At 44.3% G+C, this 20998-nt stretch overlaps 1 protein-coding gene across 1 annotated transcript; it reads right to left on the bottom strand.

Moving 5' to 3' along the window:
* Positions 1 to 140: 140 nt before the first annotated feature.
* On the bottom strand, positions 141 to 20686 carry MRPS18A (mitochondrial ribosomal protein S18A). The gene is made up of 6 exons (XM_059835334.1): positions 20586 to 20686; positions 20347 to 20378; positions 17171 to 17275; positions 10057 to 10180; positions 9171 to 9237; positions 141 to 289 (listed from the first exon to the last, which is right to left on the bottom strand). The coding sequence occupies exons 1-6, from the start codon at positions 20683 to 20685 to the stop codon at positions 145 to 147; spliced, it is 573 nt and encodes a 190-aa protein (XP_059691317.1). The 5' UTR covers position 20686; the 3' UTR covers positions 141 to 144.
* Between the last annotated feature and the right edge of the window lie 312 nt (positions 20687 to 20998).

Below are 20998 nucleotides of genomic sequence, written 5' to 3'. Positions count from 1 at the left end.
AGCAGATCACAGCTCATTCACTAGAGACAATATAGAGTACTAATGACAGTTTTGGAATAAGGAAATTGGAGATACTGAAAAACTTGCAAAAAAAGCAGAACAGTGGAAAACAGCTGTGCTTACTGACTATGCCAGTTCTGGTCACTAGTGGTTTAAACAGAGAGGCTTCTGTGTATATTTGACATTATCTTTCAGCAAAGGGTGTCCGACTGGCATGGGTTTTTTGCACCACTTAGGGCCCCTCCTCCAGATGGGCTTTGCAGATCTGATGGACCAGCGGGTCAGATACCTGTCAAAACAACACAAATACATGTCAGTTTGAGACTGATCACTGAGAAAAGGTTCCAACTGAAGCAGAAGCAGGCACTGTAGCCTTTGCCTCCCCACATGCCTCTTTATAAAAGGAATAACGGTGAGCAAAGCTCCTTCAATTCAGAAGGGACCCCTGGAAAGGAATTTTTGTTTTGGAACTTTCAAGCTGCACCTCTGTACTGAACCCACTGGCACCTGCTTGACTTCCAGTCTCACAAAACAAATCAGGTGTAGTCTCCAGTCTGCTGGCAAGTTGTCTACCTGTAGCTAAACTGGAGTGCCAAATCCCTTCATTGCAACCAAGTCCAAGACTGACTGCATCCAGCCTTTATGGGAGGTGTTATTTCAACAGCTGGCCTCAATAAGGTAAACTAATTACAAAGGCTAAACTCTGTGAGAAATAAAGTCTCCAAAAAGGGATTTGTTTACTTTCAGTGGATAATTGGTTATTTCTTCTGCATGGGATGGGTTTCTAGCCTAGTCTTGTATTTTCATATGTTGAAATTTGCTTTAGTGTTCTCCGCACAATACTGTTGCAGCTTGCTGGTGCAGGAAGTCAGAACCTACAATGTAAGAGGTACAATGCAGAATGGAATTATCATCACAACTACAAATTTCTGTGAAGAGCAATGTCTGGCAAATATCCTCTGCTTTTTACTATTTGAAGTTTTAGACTTGGCTTTGCAAACAGGCAGGGGATTTCAGATCCAGAATCAGTTACTGGAAATCTTACCCTGTGGCTGGGTGGCCTGGAGTTTTGTTAGGCTTTAAATCTTTTGCTACCAGTAGAGAGGGGAATAGAGGTCCTTAGAGAAAGAAGAGTCTTTTCAGACAGTAAAGATTCAAAGTAAAACCCTAGCATAATCTGCACAAACAATGCTCCAACAAATTAGAATTTGGAACAGACTGATAAACTTTGTCCAGCAATGTTTGCATGCCTCTGTTGAGTAATCCCATGGTCTTAATGTAACCTTAGTCAGTCATCCTCTCCCCAAACAGCTTTGTTACCTTTTATTTGCATCGTGCAAATTTAAGATATTAAGAACTTTGGACAGAGACCATGTAATGCATTTGTCTGAAGGCATTTGGCACATTCTTGAGAACTACAAAGAAAGCTTGCTATGCCAGGCAGCTACGGAGCATATAACAACAGCCCATTTTCCTAGCACTTTCCTCAGCAATCCCAAGCAGCATAAATTGAAAAATTAATCACATTTGGAGCTTCCTGCCACTGACAGGAAGCCACTTCCAAAATGCTTTGCTTTTGGTTTGAGGAGTTTATGATAGTTAAAACACCTAGAAGCAACAGTAGGAGGGATTTGGGAGATGGTATAGAGCAAGATCCAGCCACTTGTTCTCCTATGCATGCATTAAATTAGTCCCTTTTGACCTTTAACGTTATGCTAGTGCATTAGTGGAATCCCTTACATAACAACATCGGGACAGGAAGTAGGAGAGACTCTCCTGTCTCTAATTTCACATGCAAAGGGAGTTCAGAGTCCAAATGCAGGTCCCCAGTTTGGAATCTGGCAAAGAACCACAGCAAGGCAGCTCCTTTGGGAGAAGCTGTATGGGTATTTGACAGGCATATGCGATAGGTCTTTCTTTTCACATTCCCCTTGCTGCAGCAGGAGGTCTGTAGCGCAAGTTTTGATATTGCAACACTGCATTTACAGCGAAGGAGGAAAAAAATCCTGAATTATTTTAATGCATCAATGTGCCAAGTGCAGTTCTGGTCACGTGTCCACATGCTTACGGGAAAGTGCTCTGGTAGTAATAAATGATCTCACTGGGAGAGAAGTGAATGTATGAATGCGAGATATGCATCAATGCTGTGTGCAGGTTTAGACAGACAGTGGCTTTTTAAGAAATCCCTCTGTTTCTGTGTGGGGGCTGGAAGTGCACACCCCAATTCTGCATAGGAAGGAGGATTTAGTAATGGCCTGATTTTAAAGCTTTTGTTATTTCTCTTTTGAGCAGGTCTAATCCAGCCCTCTGGTGCAGGCTTTTGGCTTCCTTTGGGGACTGCAGGCTGGGGCTTTTCATTGTTAGCTGAAACAGACATTTGGACGCTTTCCCTTCCTGGAGCACATTTGCTTTTAGCGCTTTTAATACTTGCTTTGTCCCATACTGAAACTTGTCCTATTTTGTTTGCTGCCTTTTTTTTTTTTTGTTGTTTTTTTTAAACCTTGATTCAGCAGTGGCAAAAGCCTGATGGCCGGGAGCAGTCAGTCTACAAAGTTCCTTTTCCTCTTTGACTAATCCCAGTTCCTACTGTTTCACGGATTTCTTTCTTCTCCTCAGAGTAAAAACAATCCACAAAACTCACATGAGACCTTCACTGACCAGCACAGAGGACTTTTCTGCAAACTCTGCTGTCCATGTAAGGTCGTGTACTCCCTTTTCTAGCCAAATCACCCAACTTTCCATTGTATTCAACCACACAGTTTGTCTTGGGGAGTTTTTAAAATAACCTACAAACACACTGGCAGATGGTCTGAATTTTCTCAACCAGCTGAGGGTTGTCAGGACAGAACCTCCATGTGGATGCCAAATGCAGCTGGTCTGCAGTCTCCTAACCTGTTACCTCAGCGTGCAGAGCTCTCACTCTGGACAGAGAGACAGCACTGCCAGTCTCATGGACTGGCAACTCAGCTCGGGGCTCTGCTTGCCCCCTTGAGTATGGTAGAATCCTGGTCAACAACCAGAAACCCTAGATTCAAGCTGCACAAATGAGTAGTTTGGATAAAGCGTGATGGGAATCCTGGTGGGATTTCCCTGATGGGAAAAGGCAAGATATAAACAGGATGGAAAGAACTGTGGTTAATCACCTGCAGTCATTGCAATCGCCTAAAATCTCTGTGGCACATGGAAGTCCATTTCCATAGATTTTATGGCCCCAAAGCCTTCCCACTCAAAGGCTGCCACTTAACACCTAAGAGTAGGTACAGGGCTTCCATGTGCTAGGTAAGGGAAATGACCTACCCATGGGGCAACTGCAGTCCTGCACGCAGCCCAAGCAAAGGCCGTGTTGGTGCAGTTCAAGGCTGAACTTCTGAACCCTCACTGAACTTTTTCAATCTGGCTTTTGTTTGGATTAAGAGCAGAAAGTAGAGGGCTACAGACTGCAGGAAGCACTCGATCAAAGTGCTGGCAAGACTGCCTTCTCCCTGCCACATCCCTTCCCATGACACCTCTTGGCTTTGCTCACCTGCAGCCGCTCTGGCTCTTTGCTTTTGAATTCACATGCTATGCACAGCACAGTTTCGATGCAGATGAGAGAAACCACATGCTGCTGGAGTGAAATGTTCATAGCAGTGAAATCAGATTCTGCTCCCAGGGACAAGAGCTGTCCAGAGAGCCTGAGAATTTTGTAATTCATGAGGAGTTCATATGCAGCCTGCCTCTTTCCTAACACAGCAACTTCTTCAGTTCAGGTGACGGAGGGCAGATTGACTTGGATATTATCTGTGCCAAGTTCTGTTCTTCCAGTATGAAGCTGAAAATGGAGCACTCAAAATATCGTACTCCATAATCCAGAGCACTTCTTGCTGACAGAGCCCAGACTCAGGGAACCTGTGACATCCCTTAGTCCTTTTGGAAAAGGAACAACTTCACAGTGTTGTGCTTTAACCAATATTTTGGACCTGCCAGAAGAAAACAAGTGCTATATTCACATTAAGAGAGCATCTAGATGCTGGTCTGAAGTCAGTGACTGTTCTGGATAGAGTGTTAGTCCACATTATCCATGCAACAACTTCCATGCTGGAAAGAAAACTGCTGAGCTATTCGGGTTTCCATTCCTGAAAGCAAGGATAGAAGTTTGACCTGCAGCTGTGCTTGACCATTTCCCAAATGGTTCTGGTGTGTGGTGGCCTGCACACACATGAATCTGGAATATGAGAACAGTCTGTCACTCTGCACAGTGCTGGTGAAATCCCCGAGAACTTCCTTGGCCTCGTGGGCTAGTGAAAATATTTTGTTTCTGCAGCACTTACTGGAACATGCCAGGCTAGAGCACAAATGGATGCAGAAATAACAGCAGGAAGTTATGAAAGGGAGAATTCAGGCTGAGGATGAGAGAACAATCCTTGGCTGCAAGACAAATTTGTTTGTGGAATCATCCCTTGGAAACAGTGAAAGCCCCAGACTTGGCCAAACGTGAGAAAATGAACTGTAGAGAGTAATTCTGCATTGATGGAGGGTAAACTTCATTGGTTTTCCACGTCCAAATTCTGCAGGTAAATGATATGGAAGAGAGGGGGAGGACAGTAGACTCAAGAGCTTATGGATGATGCGGGTACTCCAATGGCCGTATTTCTTCAAAAGCACCCATAGCTAGTAAAGCAGTTAAATGGTAACATTCATGAGCTATCGCTGTCAAAACCAAATCGGGCAGGAAGCAAAAAAGGCAAAGAACTAAGTCCAAGAAATGAGAAATATCATGGTAAATCTCACCTGGACAGTGTCCCAACTGCAGGGGGTAAAAGAGAGAGCTGTGGAGTGCTCCCCAGTTGAATTCTGACCACAAAGTATTCTCACACATCTCCTACCACCCCCAGGACGACACAGCTTGGCTCAAACTGGCATTTCATTGTCATATTATTACCTTCTGCAGTTCCCAATCTCCTCCTCTATGTTACATTATATCCTGGATGGGTAATTCATACTGCACTAGACAGTTTGATGACCAAGAACAAGGCGGGATCTGTAGGCTACTACTTCCCAAAGCATTCTGCTCTTCCTCTTGCATTCCAGTAGTGGAAACAGGATCAGGAGATGGGGTGGGTAGGGGGAGGCCAGCTGCCAAGTGACCCAGTGCAAAGCAGGGAAATTCTTACCTCTCTGCAGAGAAATCTAGGGCATATAGGAGGGAATGTCCAAAGTTCGTACAATGGAGATAATATAACCACTTCAGAAAATAGATCAGGGATTCCGCTTTTCGGAAAACATCAAGTAAGCACCAGAAGAGCACCTTCTGGAGGGGCACAGCAGGCAGAGTGGTTCTGGATGATAAATCCACACTTCACATCACTAGATCAAGAGCAGGGCAGCACCCCTGACCTTTGTTAAAACAAGACGGTTTGCTGATAGTTCCATATGGTGGCATGTTACATTTTAATCTCAGGTAGGTGATAGCTGGTGCAGACACTTTGTATTTGGAGCAGGCTCACTTTCAACAGGGTGACTGCGACATAGGCCAAACATTCTGGCTGAGATAGCCACAACTGCAGCCAAGGAAAAGCTGAGGAGCAGCTTTTCTGGTGCTCTCAAAGGTATACATTAACACAGCTCCTCAGCCCTTCTTTATGTACTTCCTTAGCACCTTTGCACAGGAGCCATAAAGCCATATGCAGCTGGCCTGTACATCATCTCAGCAGCAAAGAGCAGAGACAAAGCAGTTTTTCATCAAGCTGTTTTGTCCCTCTTTTGGCAGCAGATGAAGCGCCTCTCAAAAATACTGACACAACCCTGGAAGAAGCATCAACCAGAACTTTGCAAGACTGGAGAGAAATGAAAGGGATTGCTCATCCAAATGAAGACTTCTGCCAGGCAGCAGTTCACAGAATCATTACGGTTGGAAAAGACCTGTAAGATCATCAAGTCCAACCATCAACCCAACGTGACCATGCCCATGAAACCATGTCCCACAATGCCACGTCCACATGTTTTTTGAACACCTTCAGTGATGGTGACTCCACCACCTCCCTGGGCTGTCTCCGTCTCTGTTCACTGGCTTGTTTCTGCATAACTACTTTCTTTTGACCAAGGAGGACCAGACTGCTGCAGAGCCAAGCAAGTGATGCATCTTTCACCTTTGCAAGCATTGGTGCACAGCAATGGGCAAGATGCTGTGCCAGGATCCCCGATTCCTTCACAGACCAGGTTAAAGGTCCCTCAGGCAGCTGCTGGCAATTCAATAGCTCCAGCTTCTACAACATGGGCACTTCAGTCTGCTCCTGAAATGTGGCTGGTGAGGGTTATTTTTCAGGGGATGGGGTGCAGAACATATTTCAACACCACGCTCAGAGTAGACCCACTGGTGGAGCATGGAAAAAGCCATCACTGTAGGAAGAGCTGGAGAGCACAAGGGCTGGTTAAACTAATGTTAAGGAATGTACCTTATCTGTGTTCCTGTCCTGGAAAAGTTTTAACAAGGGGCCCAAGCATATTATGGGCACCTCAGTTTCTCCCCATAGGCATTCCCAGGGCTACAGCAGCAGTGCGAAAGCGCACTGTTACCTCTCATTTAAGCAGAGAGGTGAAGACAACTACAGCAGCCAATACAGTGATCTCAAGAAGAGCTGAAGCTCAAGGATTTGGAAAATACATCACTTAACTGTGCAACGTACTGCCTGCTGTGATAGGCTCTTTGGTCATCCCTTCATGGACTGACACATAAAAACTCAGCAGACACAAATGCAGTGAAGGGACAGGCTAAGTTAGGTGTGCAGCCCTGATATTACACCAGACAGGATTAGAGGATGACCTGGTCATGTTCTCATGGCACTGAACAAAGCAGCTTGTTCCACTCAAAAGTCCCAGCCCAATTCTGCTCCTGTCCTCTTCCCCTGCCAGCTCACTGGCATTTGACAGCACCACTGGTTGAGTGCTTCCTAAATTGCTACAGACTTACACAAAGCTTTAGAAACAAGTACAGAGGCAAAGACAAGGTAAGCTTGGATGAGTCATTTATGTGGGAAACTTGATAAGAGCTCTGGCTTCATTCCCAAAATAAGTACTGGTTGAATGTCTTCAGCATGTGGGTACCCTTCAGTCCTCCCTTCAGGCTAGAGGAAGGAAGCAGTTTCTATCTCCTGCCTTATGTGGTGCCAGCTACTGTTCCAGAGAGCAATGTGGGAGGTGCAGGTTGGGGTACGCACAGTCAAAACTCTCACAGAACCTCAATGGCCAAGATTTTGCAAGGCTCCAACACGCAGAGCTTCCAGCTGGCTGAGAAGACAGTATCATGAGGGACCAGGAGAGCACTCCTGAAGTACCCCTGCACTCTTATCCTGGCTCTGGGACTCATTTGTTTAGTTCCAGCCCCACCATCAAAACTTTCAATCCCGCTTCTTGATCCTATTCTCTTGTCTCCACCCAGACCCCAAAGCCTGCCTATTTCAACGCTGTTCCATCTCCTCAGCAATAGCTCTGCTCTCTTTTTCTAAACTCTGCTTCCACCCTGCTTGCTACGTTCCCTTGCTGGGAGGAGAAAAACAAGGGTGGTGTGGGGAAGGACTAGCAATGCAATAGGGAGAGTTTGGATACTAATCTCCAATTTAAATGTCCTAATTTTAGAGGTGTAGCACACCTACTTGCATGTAGAATGTATCCGGAAGTATCCGTTCTTTGTTATCACTAAAAGTCTATGGAACAATTTATAGGAGTCAGGGCATAAGATCTGGTGTGATTCCAGCAAGACACAGGAATTACCATTTCCTGTCCCAACCTGCTATGCAGGGTTGCTACATGAATGCTAACTAGATAATGTGCTCCACCCCACAGCTGCTAGATAGACACAACTACTAAAGAATCCCAAAGACTTGTAAGACACAGGAAAGAAGTTTTCAGAGTTGAATTATCTGATGGCTACAGGGCTGCATCAAATGTACAGTCCTCTAATTTGATCCTCACTGATACCCAGTGCACAGCCTGCCAGTATCCATGGGACATTTCGAAGTGCTTGCCTCAAATCTCCGCTTCAGAGAGTCAGATATGAAATGCAGGAGTCTTGGGCCGCCCTCAGCCCTGCAGCCTAAGCTCTCCCAGTGACAGCCCCATGGCCTCTGGTAACCCCATGGCTTACTAATGCAAGGTTCATAAACCGCTCTGATATCCCCATGGAAACAGAGTGTGAGGTCATAAACGGGGGATTAGCACCTCTGAGTGCCCAGCAGAGTACAGGAGGCGGCCGCAGGCTTTCCCTTCGCCCACCAAAGGCCAAGGGCTGTTCAGGCCAGGGAGGGGGAAGAAACCCTGTTGCATAGGAAGGGCAGGCAGAGGGTGAATTGGGGATGGGGCAGAGTGGAACAGGCTTGTGACGGGCCCTTGCTGGCTGCTCAACGCGCCTCCCCCCCCCCCCACTGCTGGTACCCCTTGCTGGGCACCCTCCTGCTGTTGGGGGCCCAGCACCGAAAGGCTGAGAGAGAAGGGACTGCTTAGCCTGGAGAAAAGAAGGCTCAGGGGGGTCTTACCAATGTTTATAAATACCTGATGGGAGGGTGTAAAGAAGACAGAGTGAGGCTCTTCCCAGTGGTGGCCAGTGACAGGACAAGAGGCAATGGGCACAAATTTAAACACAAGAAATTCTGTCTGAATGTAAGAAAACACTGTCTCACTGTGAGGGTCGTTCTCTGGAACAAGCTGCCCAGAGAAACTGTGGAAGGTCCACCCCTGGAGATATTCAAAACCTGACTGGACATAGTCCTAGGTAACCTGCTCTAGGTGACCCTATTGAGCAGGGGGCTTGGACTAGACGATCTCCAGAGGCCCCTTCCAACCTCAGCTACTCTGTGATGCTGTGACTCCATCTCTGTGGCATCCTCCTGTGACTGCCGTACTGAGTGTTAGTGATGAGGAGGCAACTGCAGCTGAGGAAGGGAGGGCAGACTCTAACACGTGTGGCAGTTTTAATCCTGCGTGAATAAATGGTTTGAATGAGATACGGTTTGTCCTTAAAAGACTGACAAGAGAATGTGACAGATCTTCCTCCTCTGAAATGCTGTGAGTACTCTTTATGAGCCCTGTTGCCTGAGGCATGTTTTACCCAGTTATAAGGCACTGCTTTCCCTCTTCCAATTTATTCCTTAAGGAAAAAAAAAAAAAAAAAGATGTGGAAAGACAAGACTATTCACCTGTTGAGCCTGGGTTTCTTGGGAATATGCCCTTCAGGAAGTGGAGGCCTGTGGTTTGGCAACAAACCTGAAACAGAAAAAGAAAGGCATGAGAATATTTTGCAGTGCCTCCTTGCCTTTATAGAATCCAGAAGTTACATTACACCTCATAAGCCAGGCAACCCAGGTCCCTACTGGGACAGCAGAGCAAAAACTCAAGTACAGCAGAAAGGGTATTTTATCTTTAGTCATTGCTGAATCTGCAGCCCAGCCAAAGAGAAACTAGGAGGTTCTGCTGGGTATAGAGAGGAAAGACACACCAAAGACACAGCCACTTGGGCTCATCGAAGAGGCTTTTTGAGAGGACATAGGGCACTGGTGTCCAATCAGATTCTATCTCCAGGACGAAAATCTATTAAAATTCTCAGTCCATTTAACTTGGATACAACTCAGGTACCAGGTGTAAAGATCAGCACAATACTCCGACTGTGTCAGCCTGGGTCTGTCCCACTCCCAGGGTAAAGCAAGAAAGTCTTTACATGGCAGATGGTAGGCAGGTGCATGTTATTAATGGGGTAGGTCAAGCTTATCCTAAATGAAGTAATTTCAGAAGCTGGTATTTAATCATTAGTTACTAGAGACTGAAGAACTTCCCAGATCCTTCTGCAGCAGGAGATACATCTATAGGGATAAATGTCTGCTGCCACGGCAGGAGTCAAGACACACAGAAAGTGGAACAAGTAGTCTCTGATCCATCCTCCTGTCCCAGCACTTGGACCATAACGAGTTTGCTGGGTGACTGGACAATGACATCCCACTGAGCTATGCTAATTGGGCGGGACACCCCTCTTAAGGGGTTCTATGGGTACCCCACAGTAAGGGGTTGTCTCAGGAGGACACTAGGTACCTGCACGGTGAGCCATCTGCACACAGACAGCAATCTTCTTGTGCTCCTCCAAACAGAGGCCTGTGATCCTTCGTGGCAGCATCCCTCCATCAGAACGGATAAACTGACTCAGTAGCAAGACGTCCTGAGAGAGCAAGAGAAGGGCAAAAACATTAGTGCTACAGCTACTTTAACTGCTGTGATTCTTAGGTGTTGTGCTGACCCTCGCACTGTGTACAGAACTCAAAACAAAGCAAAACAAAACAATGACTCCTTCCTACGCATTTTGGCTACAGCTTGACAACAAGTGGCTTTTGCTTGCTGTCACTCTGCCTGCCAGCTTAGCTCAGTAAGGTCACTCAGATGGTCTGAGTCTTCCCCTGACTTCATTAGTGTAAACACATGATGTCAGCTGCAATTCCTGCTACTTCACTGTAGCTTGCTCCAAGATTCTAGCTAAGATAATGAGTCCTAGGTACTCAGGCACAGTTACACAAGACCTACAGATGGATAGTGTTTACACCACTTGAAATGCCATCACAGCTGTTATCCTAAAGGTCACAGATATGTTAGATCACCTCTGGCCCCCTCCTTGTTCCCTCAGAGCAGGATTGTTCTCTGCTATCTACTCCTCAAACTTTTATCCAGTTTCCCATGGTAGAACTTCCCTCATGTCTCTTTGGAGGGGTGGAGAGCAGGGAAATGGTCCAAGATCTCACATGAAGAAGCTTTTTGTAAGAAAAGAACGCGTGCTGATGAGAAAGACCTAATAGGGTAAATTGCTGCCTTCAGTCTGACTGTGCATGTATGAGGTGGGGCTGTTACAGCCATGCTGGATGGAAGAAGCACTCAGAGCATGCTGAGGGTTAGTCTACGATTCAAGAATCATTTAAATTACACTGCTGTTGACCTTTCCAATTAAGAGCTCTAGAAATATAAAGCACTTTTAGTAAAAACAAAACCAAACAGATCTCTAGAATCAGATAGCATCACAGAGCTGGGATGACAAATTTTTAAATGCAGCAGCAACAACTGTTGCACAAGTGTTCCATTAACTGTACACAGTCCAACAGCCCAGTATTTAGATATGAGCCCTCCATTTCCACACACAGCACCACTGCAAATGTGGCCACCCCTCAGGCCAATATAGGCAGGTCCCCTTGACATGCTGATGTCAGCATAAGTTGGCCCAAAGGGCCTCTGCTGCTTGTTTTTTCCCCATCTGTTGATAGACTTCAGGCTGGTTTAGAGTTTACTTCTCCACCACTGTTGTAAACATGTTCATAGTTGAGGTAGCTGTACCATGTGGAGGCTGCCTGCAAGCTGGAAGGGCCCTGCCAGCGAGCACCCCGACAGAATGAGAAGTCAAACCAGGTACGTCAGCACTTTACACCCTCCCTGTCTAGGGCAACAGGCGAGAACAAAGAGTACTTGTTGCTTTTCACACTGGGTGACCCTGACTCTGCCTGTTATTCACAGATTTGCAGACTGCTCTCACCTCCCCATCTTTGCTCTTTTACAGAGCTCCCTGGAGCATTCCTAGCTTCATTTACTGCCCTTGCAAAAGCAAACAATCACAAGCAGATATAAAATTAATATTCAGAAAACCTAGCTATCTAGGAATTATACATCCACCCCCACTGCACAAGACCAGCTCAGCTCTGAAGGAGGCTGCTGGAATTCAGTATGACTTTCTGGTAATGACCAATTCTGACACATACTGTCATACAAGTGTTGCAGTCAAACTGTAGAGGTTTTTTGTTTGTTTTGGGTTTTTGTGGTTTATTTTTGTCCTTCCCCCTCCCCACCTTCAGTCCCACCCTCACTAATATCATCATGACACAGAATTTCCCTCTTCCCTTCTACCTCCACCTGTCTACAATGAATGTCTTCAGACTGATTTTCAGATCCAACTCCTTTGAAAACATGGCAGGTTAGGCTGTGCACCTCACTGATACAAAATGACTTATCAACCACCACAGAGTGATGTTGTGAAAAAGAACAAGAAAAGCACAGCTGAGCAACTAGCAGCAAGCTCCTGAGAGGCCATCTATAGTTAAAACGGAAGCGAAGCATCCTCAGCCTAGCTAACACATGGCCTTGCCAATGAAAACAGTAACCAGGGGACCAGTTGGTGCCGGCTGCGTTAGTGGAAACTGGATGGAGGCCAGCTAAACAGCCCAAGGGCACTGATTTTCAGCCACTCCTGAAATGCACTGGATTGGATTCAGGAAACCAAGACTCCCCTTTTTTCCTCTTCTTTAGCCATCCAGTTCTCCAAATCACCAACAGCTCAATTTGCCATTTAGCACAAACATGTAACTTCCCTAAGTGAAAAAGGGCTGTCTAGCTCCAAGTGCCTAGAAAGAGAAAAACTTTCTAGACTTTTCTACTAGCCTGCTGCATTACTCTGTGGGGAAGAGGAAAAAGGGAGCTGATGGCAAGTTTGAGGCCGTTCCAGTCTTTGCAGCCGTGAAAGCCTAAGTAGGCCACAGGCTCTTGTGAAGGGTGTGTGGTCCAAGTGATTTCTCATATTACCACCGCGCCTCATGGAGTCACAGGGTTGTTACCAAGTGTTTCCATGCAAAAGGGGGAGGTGGGAAACAAAGTGAGATAGTCCTTTTTTTTCTCCCTGTGGAAAAAAACCCCAAAACCAGAAAATCCGTTCTCTGTTATCATGTCTGATCAACAGTGTCACCAACTGACCAACACCCTTGTGTGGCAGTCATTTCTTAACTGAAATCATCTATGTCTCAGCTGCTGCAGCTCTAAATTACACTCAACACCATTTGGCTTAAAATGCTGCACACTCAACAGAAGGTTTGTCCATTTCTGAAGATCCCCACAGTTAACAGGCCAGGTGCCTCTCCCAGAGTACTCGCACAGATGCATCTTACCACAGGGAGAAATCAGACAGGTACAGCCAACTTTATGGGGCAGCTGTGGAGGGAAGTGAACAAGTATGTGGAGTGGTCAAAGAAAAAAAAAAAATGTCTGGCAAGTTCTCATGGTGCCGTCATGTTCCATGAAATTCACATTTTGTGCTAGTGGACAGCCAAGCCTGTAACCACGGATTTGCTTTAATCACTGGACAGCTCCCACGAGGCTGGACCCAGATTCCCACCCCTGTAATCTGCAGCATTTGATGAAAACAACTTGGATTGAATTAATCTAGGGCTAATAGGCAAAGCTTGCAGTTTGGTTTCCCCTAATTGCTGCCAAAGCAAGATGACATATTTACTGCCTACTCAGACTAATGATGTTTGAAGTGGCTAAGGAGGAAAACGAAAAACAAGTTTAGCCTTCACCTCTAAAAGGGCTGGAGAAACTTGCTAAATGAAACATTATGTACAGCACATTCTTGTGAATGGATGCCAACCAAAATGCAGAGGCATCTCTGCATTTTAATATCTGCAGACACTTTGAAAGCAGGATCTTTGGCTGGTTGGTTACATGCGATTCGTTAAAATCTTCATTTACTGCAAGAAGAGTCTGTCTGTGTAGCCAAATTACTACTGGGCTGTATCAGACAAGTCTACCAGTCATTATTTCCAGTTACGCAAGAGTCTAGTTTTTCCGTTCTCCCATACTACTGGGAGCTGTACACGATTCCCCAGGCATTTCGTAACAGGATTGCAGGTTTCAATACAGTTGCATCCTTACAATGACCAAAATAATTTTTTATCTCCAATGGAAAGAATCAACTGAGGGCTCAGTTTCAGTGGACAGACACACACAGACAACAAACTGTGGGAATTTCTACCTTAGGCTCTGTTAACCTGAGCCTCAGCAGAGACTGAGGACTGAACTGGCAAAGACAACCGCAGCCCTCCACACCACAGCTGAGGCAGGTTGTAATCATGACCTGCTAGTTCTCACAATGCCTGTTCAGTTGATTAATAACTTGGGAGACATTGGTCCCCCAGTTCTCTGACAGCCAAAGTAACTCATTATGCCACTACTTTAGACTGTGCTAGTTGCACATGACAAAAGGAAAGACCTATGAGGTCATGTTACTCAGCTCCCTCAGGGGCTAATTCAACACTTCCCTTTTCACAGTGCCTCATTCAGTCCAATTACAAGCATCCCAAGCAAAAAAGCTCACACTTTCCCTTCTGTGCAACTGACTGATCTCAGCTTATCAATCTCAAAGGAACTACTGTGATCCATCTATTCTGATCTCTTACCAAGCACAGATTATAGGTTATGCTGTATGAACTAGGCTATATCTTTAACAAAAATAGCTGTTCTCAATTTACAGACTTTCAGGGCAATTAATCACCAGTGAGTAAATTGTGCCACTGTTTAATTACCCACACAGTTACATGCCTACACTTTATTATTTAGGCATTTCAAAATTCTGCTGTTCATCACTGCTGTAGCAAAATAAAACAGCAGAGAGTGCTTTTGTGCAGAAAAGGGAGATTTTATTCACCTTAACGTTTAAAAGCCTGAAAATCCATGACTGGTACAAAGCATTAAAACATATAAGGGACTTACTCAAGCAGAAGACGTGGTCTACTCCAGAACTGAAATTTCTCCTAGTTCTCATCAGCCCCACAGAGGAATGCTTTTAAATACTGAGTTAAGAAACTTCTACAATTCTGAAATACCAGTTCACACTGCTCTCTTCAGCTTTTTGTTCAAGTTCTCCTCTGCTCTACAGCAGGAGTACTGGATATACATACACCAGATGCAAATGCATTCAAAACCTACACGACAGATAGGATGGACATGTTCCTAGTTTGTCTCTTAGGACCACAATTTCTTAGGAATGATCTCAGCAATGATTCTCAAGACTCTGGCTGCAGGATCTCTCACATTTGGTTTTTTCTTGCCTCCATAATGAACAGTAGAAATCAGGATCTAAGGATCAAACTGAACTGAAGTGTAGAAGAAAACTCGTAATCTTAGTTCACTCTACAAACACACGTAAGACTCATGCTTTACATTGTCTGTTGGGACCAACAGCCTACTTCTAATGCTGGAACTCAGGCTCTACAGCATCACATTGTCTAAACCTGCTTCTTTGGTTCTCGATGGCACTGTTATCTCTACGTGCAACAGTCTTCTACTACAGACAGCAGTAGAAAGTGAGTCTATGTATTAATTTCCAAGATTTAATCTGCCCCCATGGCTCATTTCATCCCTGAGCATCAGTTTACAGTTTCTCTGGAGTTGCTAATGTGCGACTCATGGAATGCTTTCTGGAAATCTGTAGAACTACCCAGTTTAATGATGCTGTTGATTCCTTGCACTTAAAAGTCACATAAAACTATGTTAACCTTAAGAAAGTATTTTCCAGTGTGATTAGTCTGTTTTGATCACAACACAATTCAGCATCCACGAAGAAAAGAGTTGCAAGAAATCGCTGCATTCAAACGCTGGCAACACAAAACAAACGTGATCTGTTTCTATAGTACTTTGCATACCTTAATGGTATTTGCCATTTCTCCCAATTCACTATCATCTGCAAATTCATTGTATTTTTAGCTTTCCCAGATTTTTGAGAAACCAGACCAGAGAACACTAAATACTCCCCCACCCCCAACTCATTTCAGTGTTCAATATTGCATCCAGCCTGAGTCAGAATCACTGACAACACTCAGATCCTAGGCAACTTAAATTTCTGCAACACAGGTTTTGAAAGATACTAAACTGCTATTTCATTTACATCTCACATCTGTTGTTTCACCTGCCTGGATTAATTGCAAGTATTTTGTATGGCACTATTTCTGTACTCACATTCTTCATAATTCATGAGTCATAATTAGTCCTATCCAACAGGTTATTTGTTTTTACTCCTAGTTGATACCATTTGACTTGGAATTTGCAATGTTTGATTTACCAAGTGGTAATCATCAGCATCATTCTCCTTCCTCTCTCAACTACGTAGTATTTCACTTGCTATTTTCAAACCATTTGGTGATTCCTTAGGATTTTTTTCATGCTTTAAAAAAATCCTGCAAGTGAAGTAATAGATTTGTTAGCTAATTCCCTTAAGATCTTGGGGTTGCATGCAATCCAGGCCTGCTGATCTGTACCTAATTCAATGCTTAAGTTATTTCTGTACCTGTTTTTTCCTGTTGTTTGACATTTGCAAGATTGCCATTACTACCTAGGTATTAAAACATAATTTTTATTTTGTGTGTGTGTGCATGCGAGCAGCTTAGTCATTCTGCAGCCAGCATGGCTTTCAGTCCCCTTCTCTCATTAATGGACTTTCTTTCTCACAAAGACTTCTTTTCCTCCAGATGCATTTGTATCTCTCTCGCCCTAATCCTATTGACATTAACTTATTCTGAGGTTTCTGTTGCGTTATCTTAGTAACAGCATGTTCCTATCTGGTTTTCTTCTAATTCCAGTCCTGGGTTTTTAGCTTGCAAGGCAGGCACTTAGTCCTTCTGTAAACTCTGTGTTTGAATGACCCTTTGTAAAGTTACATTCTGCATCTTCTATCTCACACTTCTTATTTTAAACCGTTCTTGACTGTTGTGCTTTTGTGTTAAAGCATTACAGGATTTCCCTCCCATCTTCTACATTTAGTGTTAGTAATCCTCTCATTAGTTAATAAACTTATTAGCATTTCCTGCAAAAAGCTTGAAACAAACCTACTTTTTCTGTTGCAAGGGCTGTAAACACATATGCTCTTCTTCAAACCCATCAAGAGTTTTAAAAGTTACACAAAACAGTTATTACCTTAGTGGACAATGACCCAATGAGAAATTGTAGTGCTTGAAGACACGTAATTGAGCTAGTCAAGTCTTTCGGCCTCTCTGGAGTTAGAACAGGCCTGAATCAGTTGACTAAATGTTTCGTTCCAGTTTGATTCTCCTGGAAGTGCAATGCTGAAAGGCAGCTGGGCACAAAAAGAGATATATGGCCTTCTCAGATCAGATGGCCGAACCTCCTATTTGATATGAACTCATCCTTCTTTTTCCCAAGAACACCATCAGCCAAGCAAACAATTACAATGTAGGAAGCTCTTGTTACACCCAAGAGAAGCAGAGATGAAGTTAACTATCTTTACTACACAGAGCAAAAGACAAGAGGGTCAGGTTGTGCAGTATGTGGATCTGAGAGCAATATTTATCTAGCTACGAGGATGGGGGAAACTCTCCTTTATTAAACTTACCACATAATCGTACTTATGCTTCAGGTTCCAGCGACAGATGGGACACTGGCCAGAGGGGTTTGGAGGAGTTGGTGTTTCAGCATCCTCTATAATCCTCCCTTCAATCTAGGAAACAATTCAAAGGGTATAATGCTCAGGCATAGTTTAGACCTCTACCTGCACCTGTGACTTGAGGAATACTTTTCATCAAGACCACAACATGTTGACCAGTATTGCGCAGATGTAAGGGGATCAGTATCTGCATTATTCAACTCGCTTATATATAGATATACCAAGCACTCTGGATATACACAGACTATGGGGAAAAGAACAAATCCAAGGGCCACAGAGAACCATTTGGTAAATTCTTGTACATGTTTTACTAAATGTAAACTAGCTTACAGTCAGTGTGAAGTTCTTATAGCCACCTGAATTCCATTTACTGTAGTACTCCTTTGAACCACTATGCCTTGAAACTGTAGTGGCCCTTTAGCCAAAAGGTTTAAAACACGTTTTTTCTGGGAATAAGAGAATGTCACAGAATAGCAGATGCATGTTGTGGACCAAAACATGCAGGGGCTTACTACATTATAAATCACCAACAGGGAAAATTCTGAGCAAAAGTTTAATTTAAGAAAGGAGTGTTTGGAGGCATCTGTGGGTTTGTGGTTTTCTTTTTTGTTTGTTTTGGGTTGTGGGTTTTTTTTTTTTAAATACATCAATATTTTGTCCAGTGTAATTCCCTGTACAATTCCTTTAGCAGATCATTTTATAATCTTTTCTATATCACTACAAAGTGGTGACATCTAACACTCAAGTTTTCTCAAAAGTAACATGCCAAAAGATGTAGAAGGTGTGTGTGGGAAGAACTTGAGAAATTTGTTTTCTAAATGTTAGGAATATGAAGTCTATCTACATGTGTGCTTGTCTTTTTTGAGGGCTTAGAAGCAAGAGCTATCTCAAATGGCAGCTGTTACAAAAACAAAAAATAACTATGAATATAAAATATAGGCCAGTATCTAATTTTCTATACATTTGTAAAGTTATTTTCTGGGAAACTGGTGTATCTGGTCTTGAATCTTGCCAGTCTGGCTTCAGACTGTACTTTGACTGTAATTCCACCTTGGAAATGAATAAAGATTTAGAATGCTATGTCAGTATCAATTTTTCTTGAGATAAATTTCAGTGTACAGTTTTTAGCAATTATTCCCCAACTACTGAGAACTTTCATATTGTTAACCCACTCAGTTATTATTCTTCTGTTAGAGAACTAAGAGGGAATATAGGGGCTCTACATTCTCAGTATGCTGATGAAATCCAGATTTCTCTGGGATTCATTCATCTGGTTCATGACAAACACTTTCTTCAATACTGTTAAAAGTGAGGACACATAGAAAGATGAGCATAGAAAGACAGATTCAGAAAAGACTGATGCAGTGTTGGTAGGATAAACAGAGTGACCACAGGATATGCTGAGAAACTTATCAGCCCTTTAGTTAGTCAATTTACACCATTTGTTACAAGATTTTCCTCATCTAGGGGCACTGACAGATCCTAGATTGATGCTAGGATATTGCACAGTAGAAATATCCAAGTGTCCCTTATGCTTCTACAATGGGCCAGGAAGAATTATTTTTCTAAAGGGCTCTGTTACTGCAATGCATACCTTTTTTAGTTCAATCCTCAGTTAATGTATTGGGACTTTGCGATTATATTTTACATCCCCTTTGAAACTGACTGAGTGCAAAGTACAGCAATCCCTTGTGCCTGTTGTGTTGGTGTGCACACTCCCCACCCTGTTCTGGTTAAAACAACTCCAGGGCATGCTTGCAAGTTCTTCTCTTCAGGTCTCTGGGCAAAGATTAGTAGAGTGACACTTGAAGAGAGGAAAAAGAGACTTTCTGTCGCACCTACTGTCACACCTCAAACTTATTTTTGTTGACAGTCTTAGAGATCTTGCTAACTGCCATATTTTATTTGATATTACATATCTAAAATATAAGTGACATGCTCTATTCAGGTTTCAAACACGGCAATGTCCACTAATACAACTACGACAAGAAGGAAACTCAGACTTTCAAAGGCATGAACAACCAGGTTTTGTCTGTCTCATTAGCAAGCAAAAAAGTCTGTCCCCTCCTTATTATTTATGTATATATTCATTAGCATTTAGTGCACTGTCTTCTAGCTATTCCCAAACAATTCCTGCTCCACTGTCCTCATTGTATTTACACATTTCAAAGTATCTGTGCTGCCTGTCTCCAGCCAAGGCATAGATTGCTACTGGCATGTATAATGTGTGCAGAATAATGCAATCTCCTTTCTCGCCCCAGTAATTTCAGTGCTTCTTCTAAAAAATGAAGATTCTTTTGATAAAGTGCAACAGATCAGATGATGTTAATTAAGTAAAATTTTAATTCTACTGCTTTGGTCTTTTCCTTTCTGTCTTAAATCGTAGCTGAGAAAATGCTCTTCTTTATCAGTTACTTCAGAACTTCTATTTTCAGAAGCAGTTTTCCTTTAATATTTAAGGTCTTCTTTTGATGACACCCCTTTCACTGAAAACTTTTTCTTACCAAATGCGTTACAAGATGCAAGCTTTGTATCACTTGCAGTCACTATGGCACACACGGTGACTAACAAACACAACACAGATCAAAGGCATGTGACGTGCATGGCACGCAGCCGGTGCAGAGCCACCCTGCGATGCCACTTCACGTTGCTGGCCCAGGGTGAAGTGACAAAGCCACCAGGCAAACCTCCTTCATGCCTGCCCACAGTTGAGAGGATGCCAAGTGTCACTTCAATAAATGAACCTATCTGAAGAACTACTGCTTGCATTTTGGGCCCTGAACGCCTCTGCTCGGGGCTTCCAACTTTACCAGGGGTGCAGTGAGGGGTTTGGCACTCATTAGTGGCTCTGACTGGAGACACCTGTCACCAGCAACAGGGTGATGATCCCGACCTTCAGCAGCCAAACCCTCCGTCCAGCTTACCTGCACTTGCAACACACTCCTACCTTGGTTTTGCCTTCACACCCTGGGATGTCTTTCAGGCAGAAAAGCAACCCTTTTGCCCTTTTTTTTTTTCCCCCCTTTGGATGTGGGGGGATGGACATGGACACACACACGAGAGGCTGAAGGAGAAAGAAGTGACAGCAAGGGCAGCTACTGAGGAAAAGGGGTGCAGGGACTTACTGTGGTCGTGTTGCCTTCAGTCACCTCCACGACTGCAAAAAAAGAGATGGCAGGACAAAATGAGACTCATTCTGACTAAAAGAAACAGTATTTTGGGGGGAGAAAGTGAAATACACTGAACGCAGCCGTCTCTCCCGACTACGGTGAGGCAACAAGGCACGGGGCAGCCCGGGGGCCTGGGCCATAGCACCGCCCCGGCCCCCGGGCAGCTCCGCGCCCAGGGCCACCCCCGGACTCACCCTCACGGAGGGCTCGGGCCGGCGGCGAGGCCCAGCCGTTTCCGAAAAGCCCGGTGAACAATCGCCTCAGTCCCCCTCGCAGCAGGCTGGGCGCCGCCATCTTGCTGTCGCCGGCGCTGCCGTCACTCCTTCCGCCGGCGGGAAGGCGGGCTCTGTCGGCGCCATTTTGATGCGCGGCTCTCCCCCGCCCCTGTCACCTGAGGGGAAGGAGGAGGCAGGAGGCTGTTACTCCCTCTGCCCAGCATCTTCCCCTTGGGGTGGTTTTCCTTATTTTTTCGTTTGTTTTTCTGTTTATTTTAAGTTTTTGTTGTTGTTTTAGGGGTTTGGGTTTTTTTGCGCTTGTATCAGCTTGGGGTGGAGGTGAATCTAGAGGTAGTGCTGGCTTTGTGTTATGGAAGCCTGAGCTGCACTCC

This window comes from Gavia stellata, chromosome 2 (assembly GCF_030936135.1).
Source record: "Gavia stellata isolate bGavSte3 chromosome 2, bGavSte3.hap2, whole genome shotgun sequence".
In the NCBI taxonomy this organism is placed as follows: Eukaryota; Metazoa; Chordata; class Aves; order Gaviiformes; family Gaviidae; genus Gavia; species Gavia stellata.
This window is presented reverse-complemented; position numbering and strand designations above follow the sequence as displayed.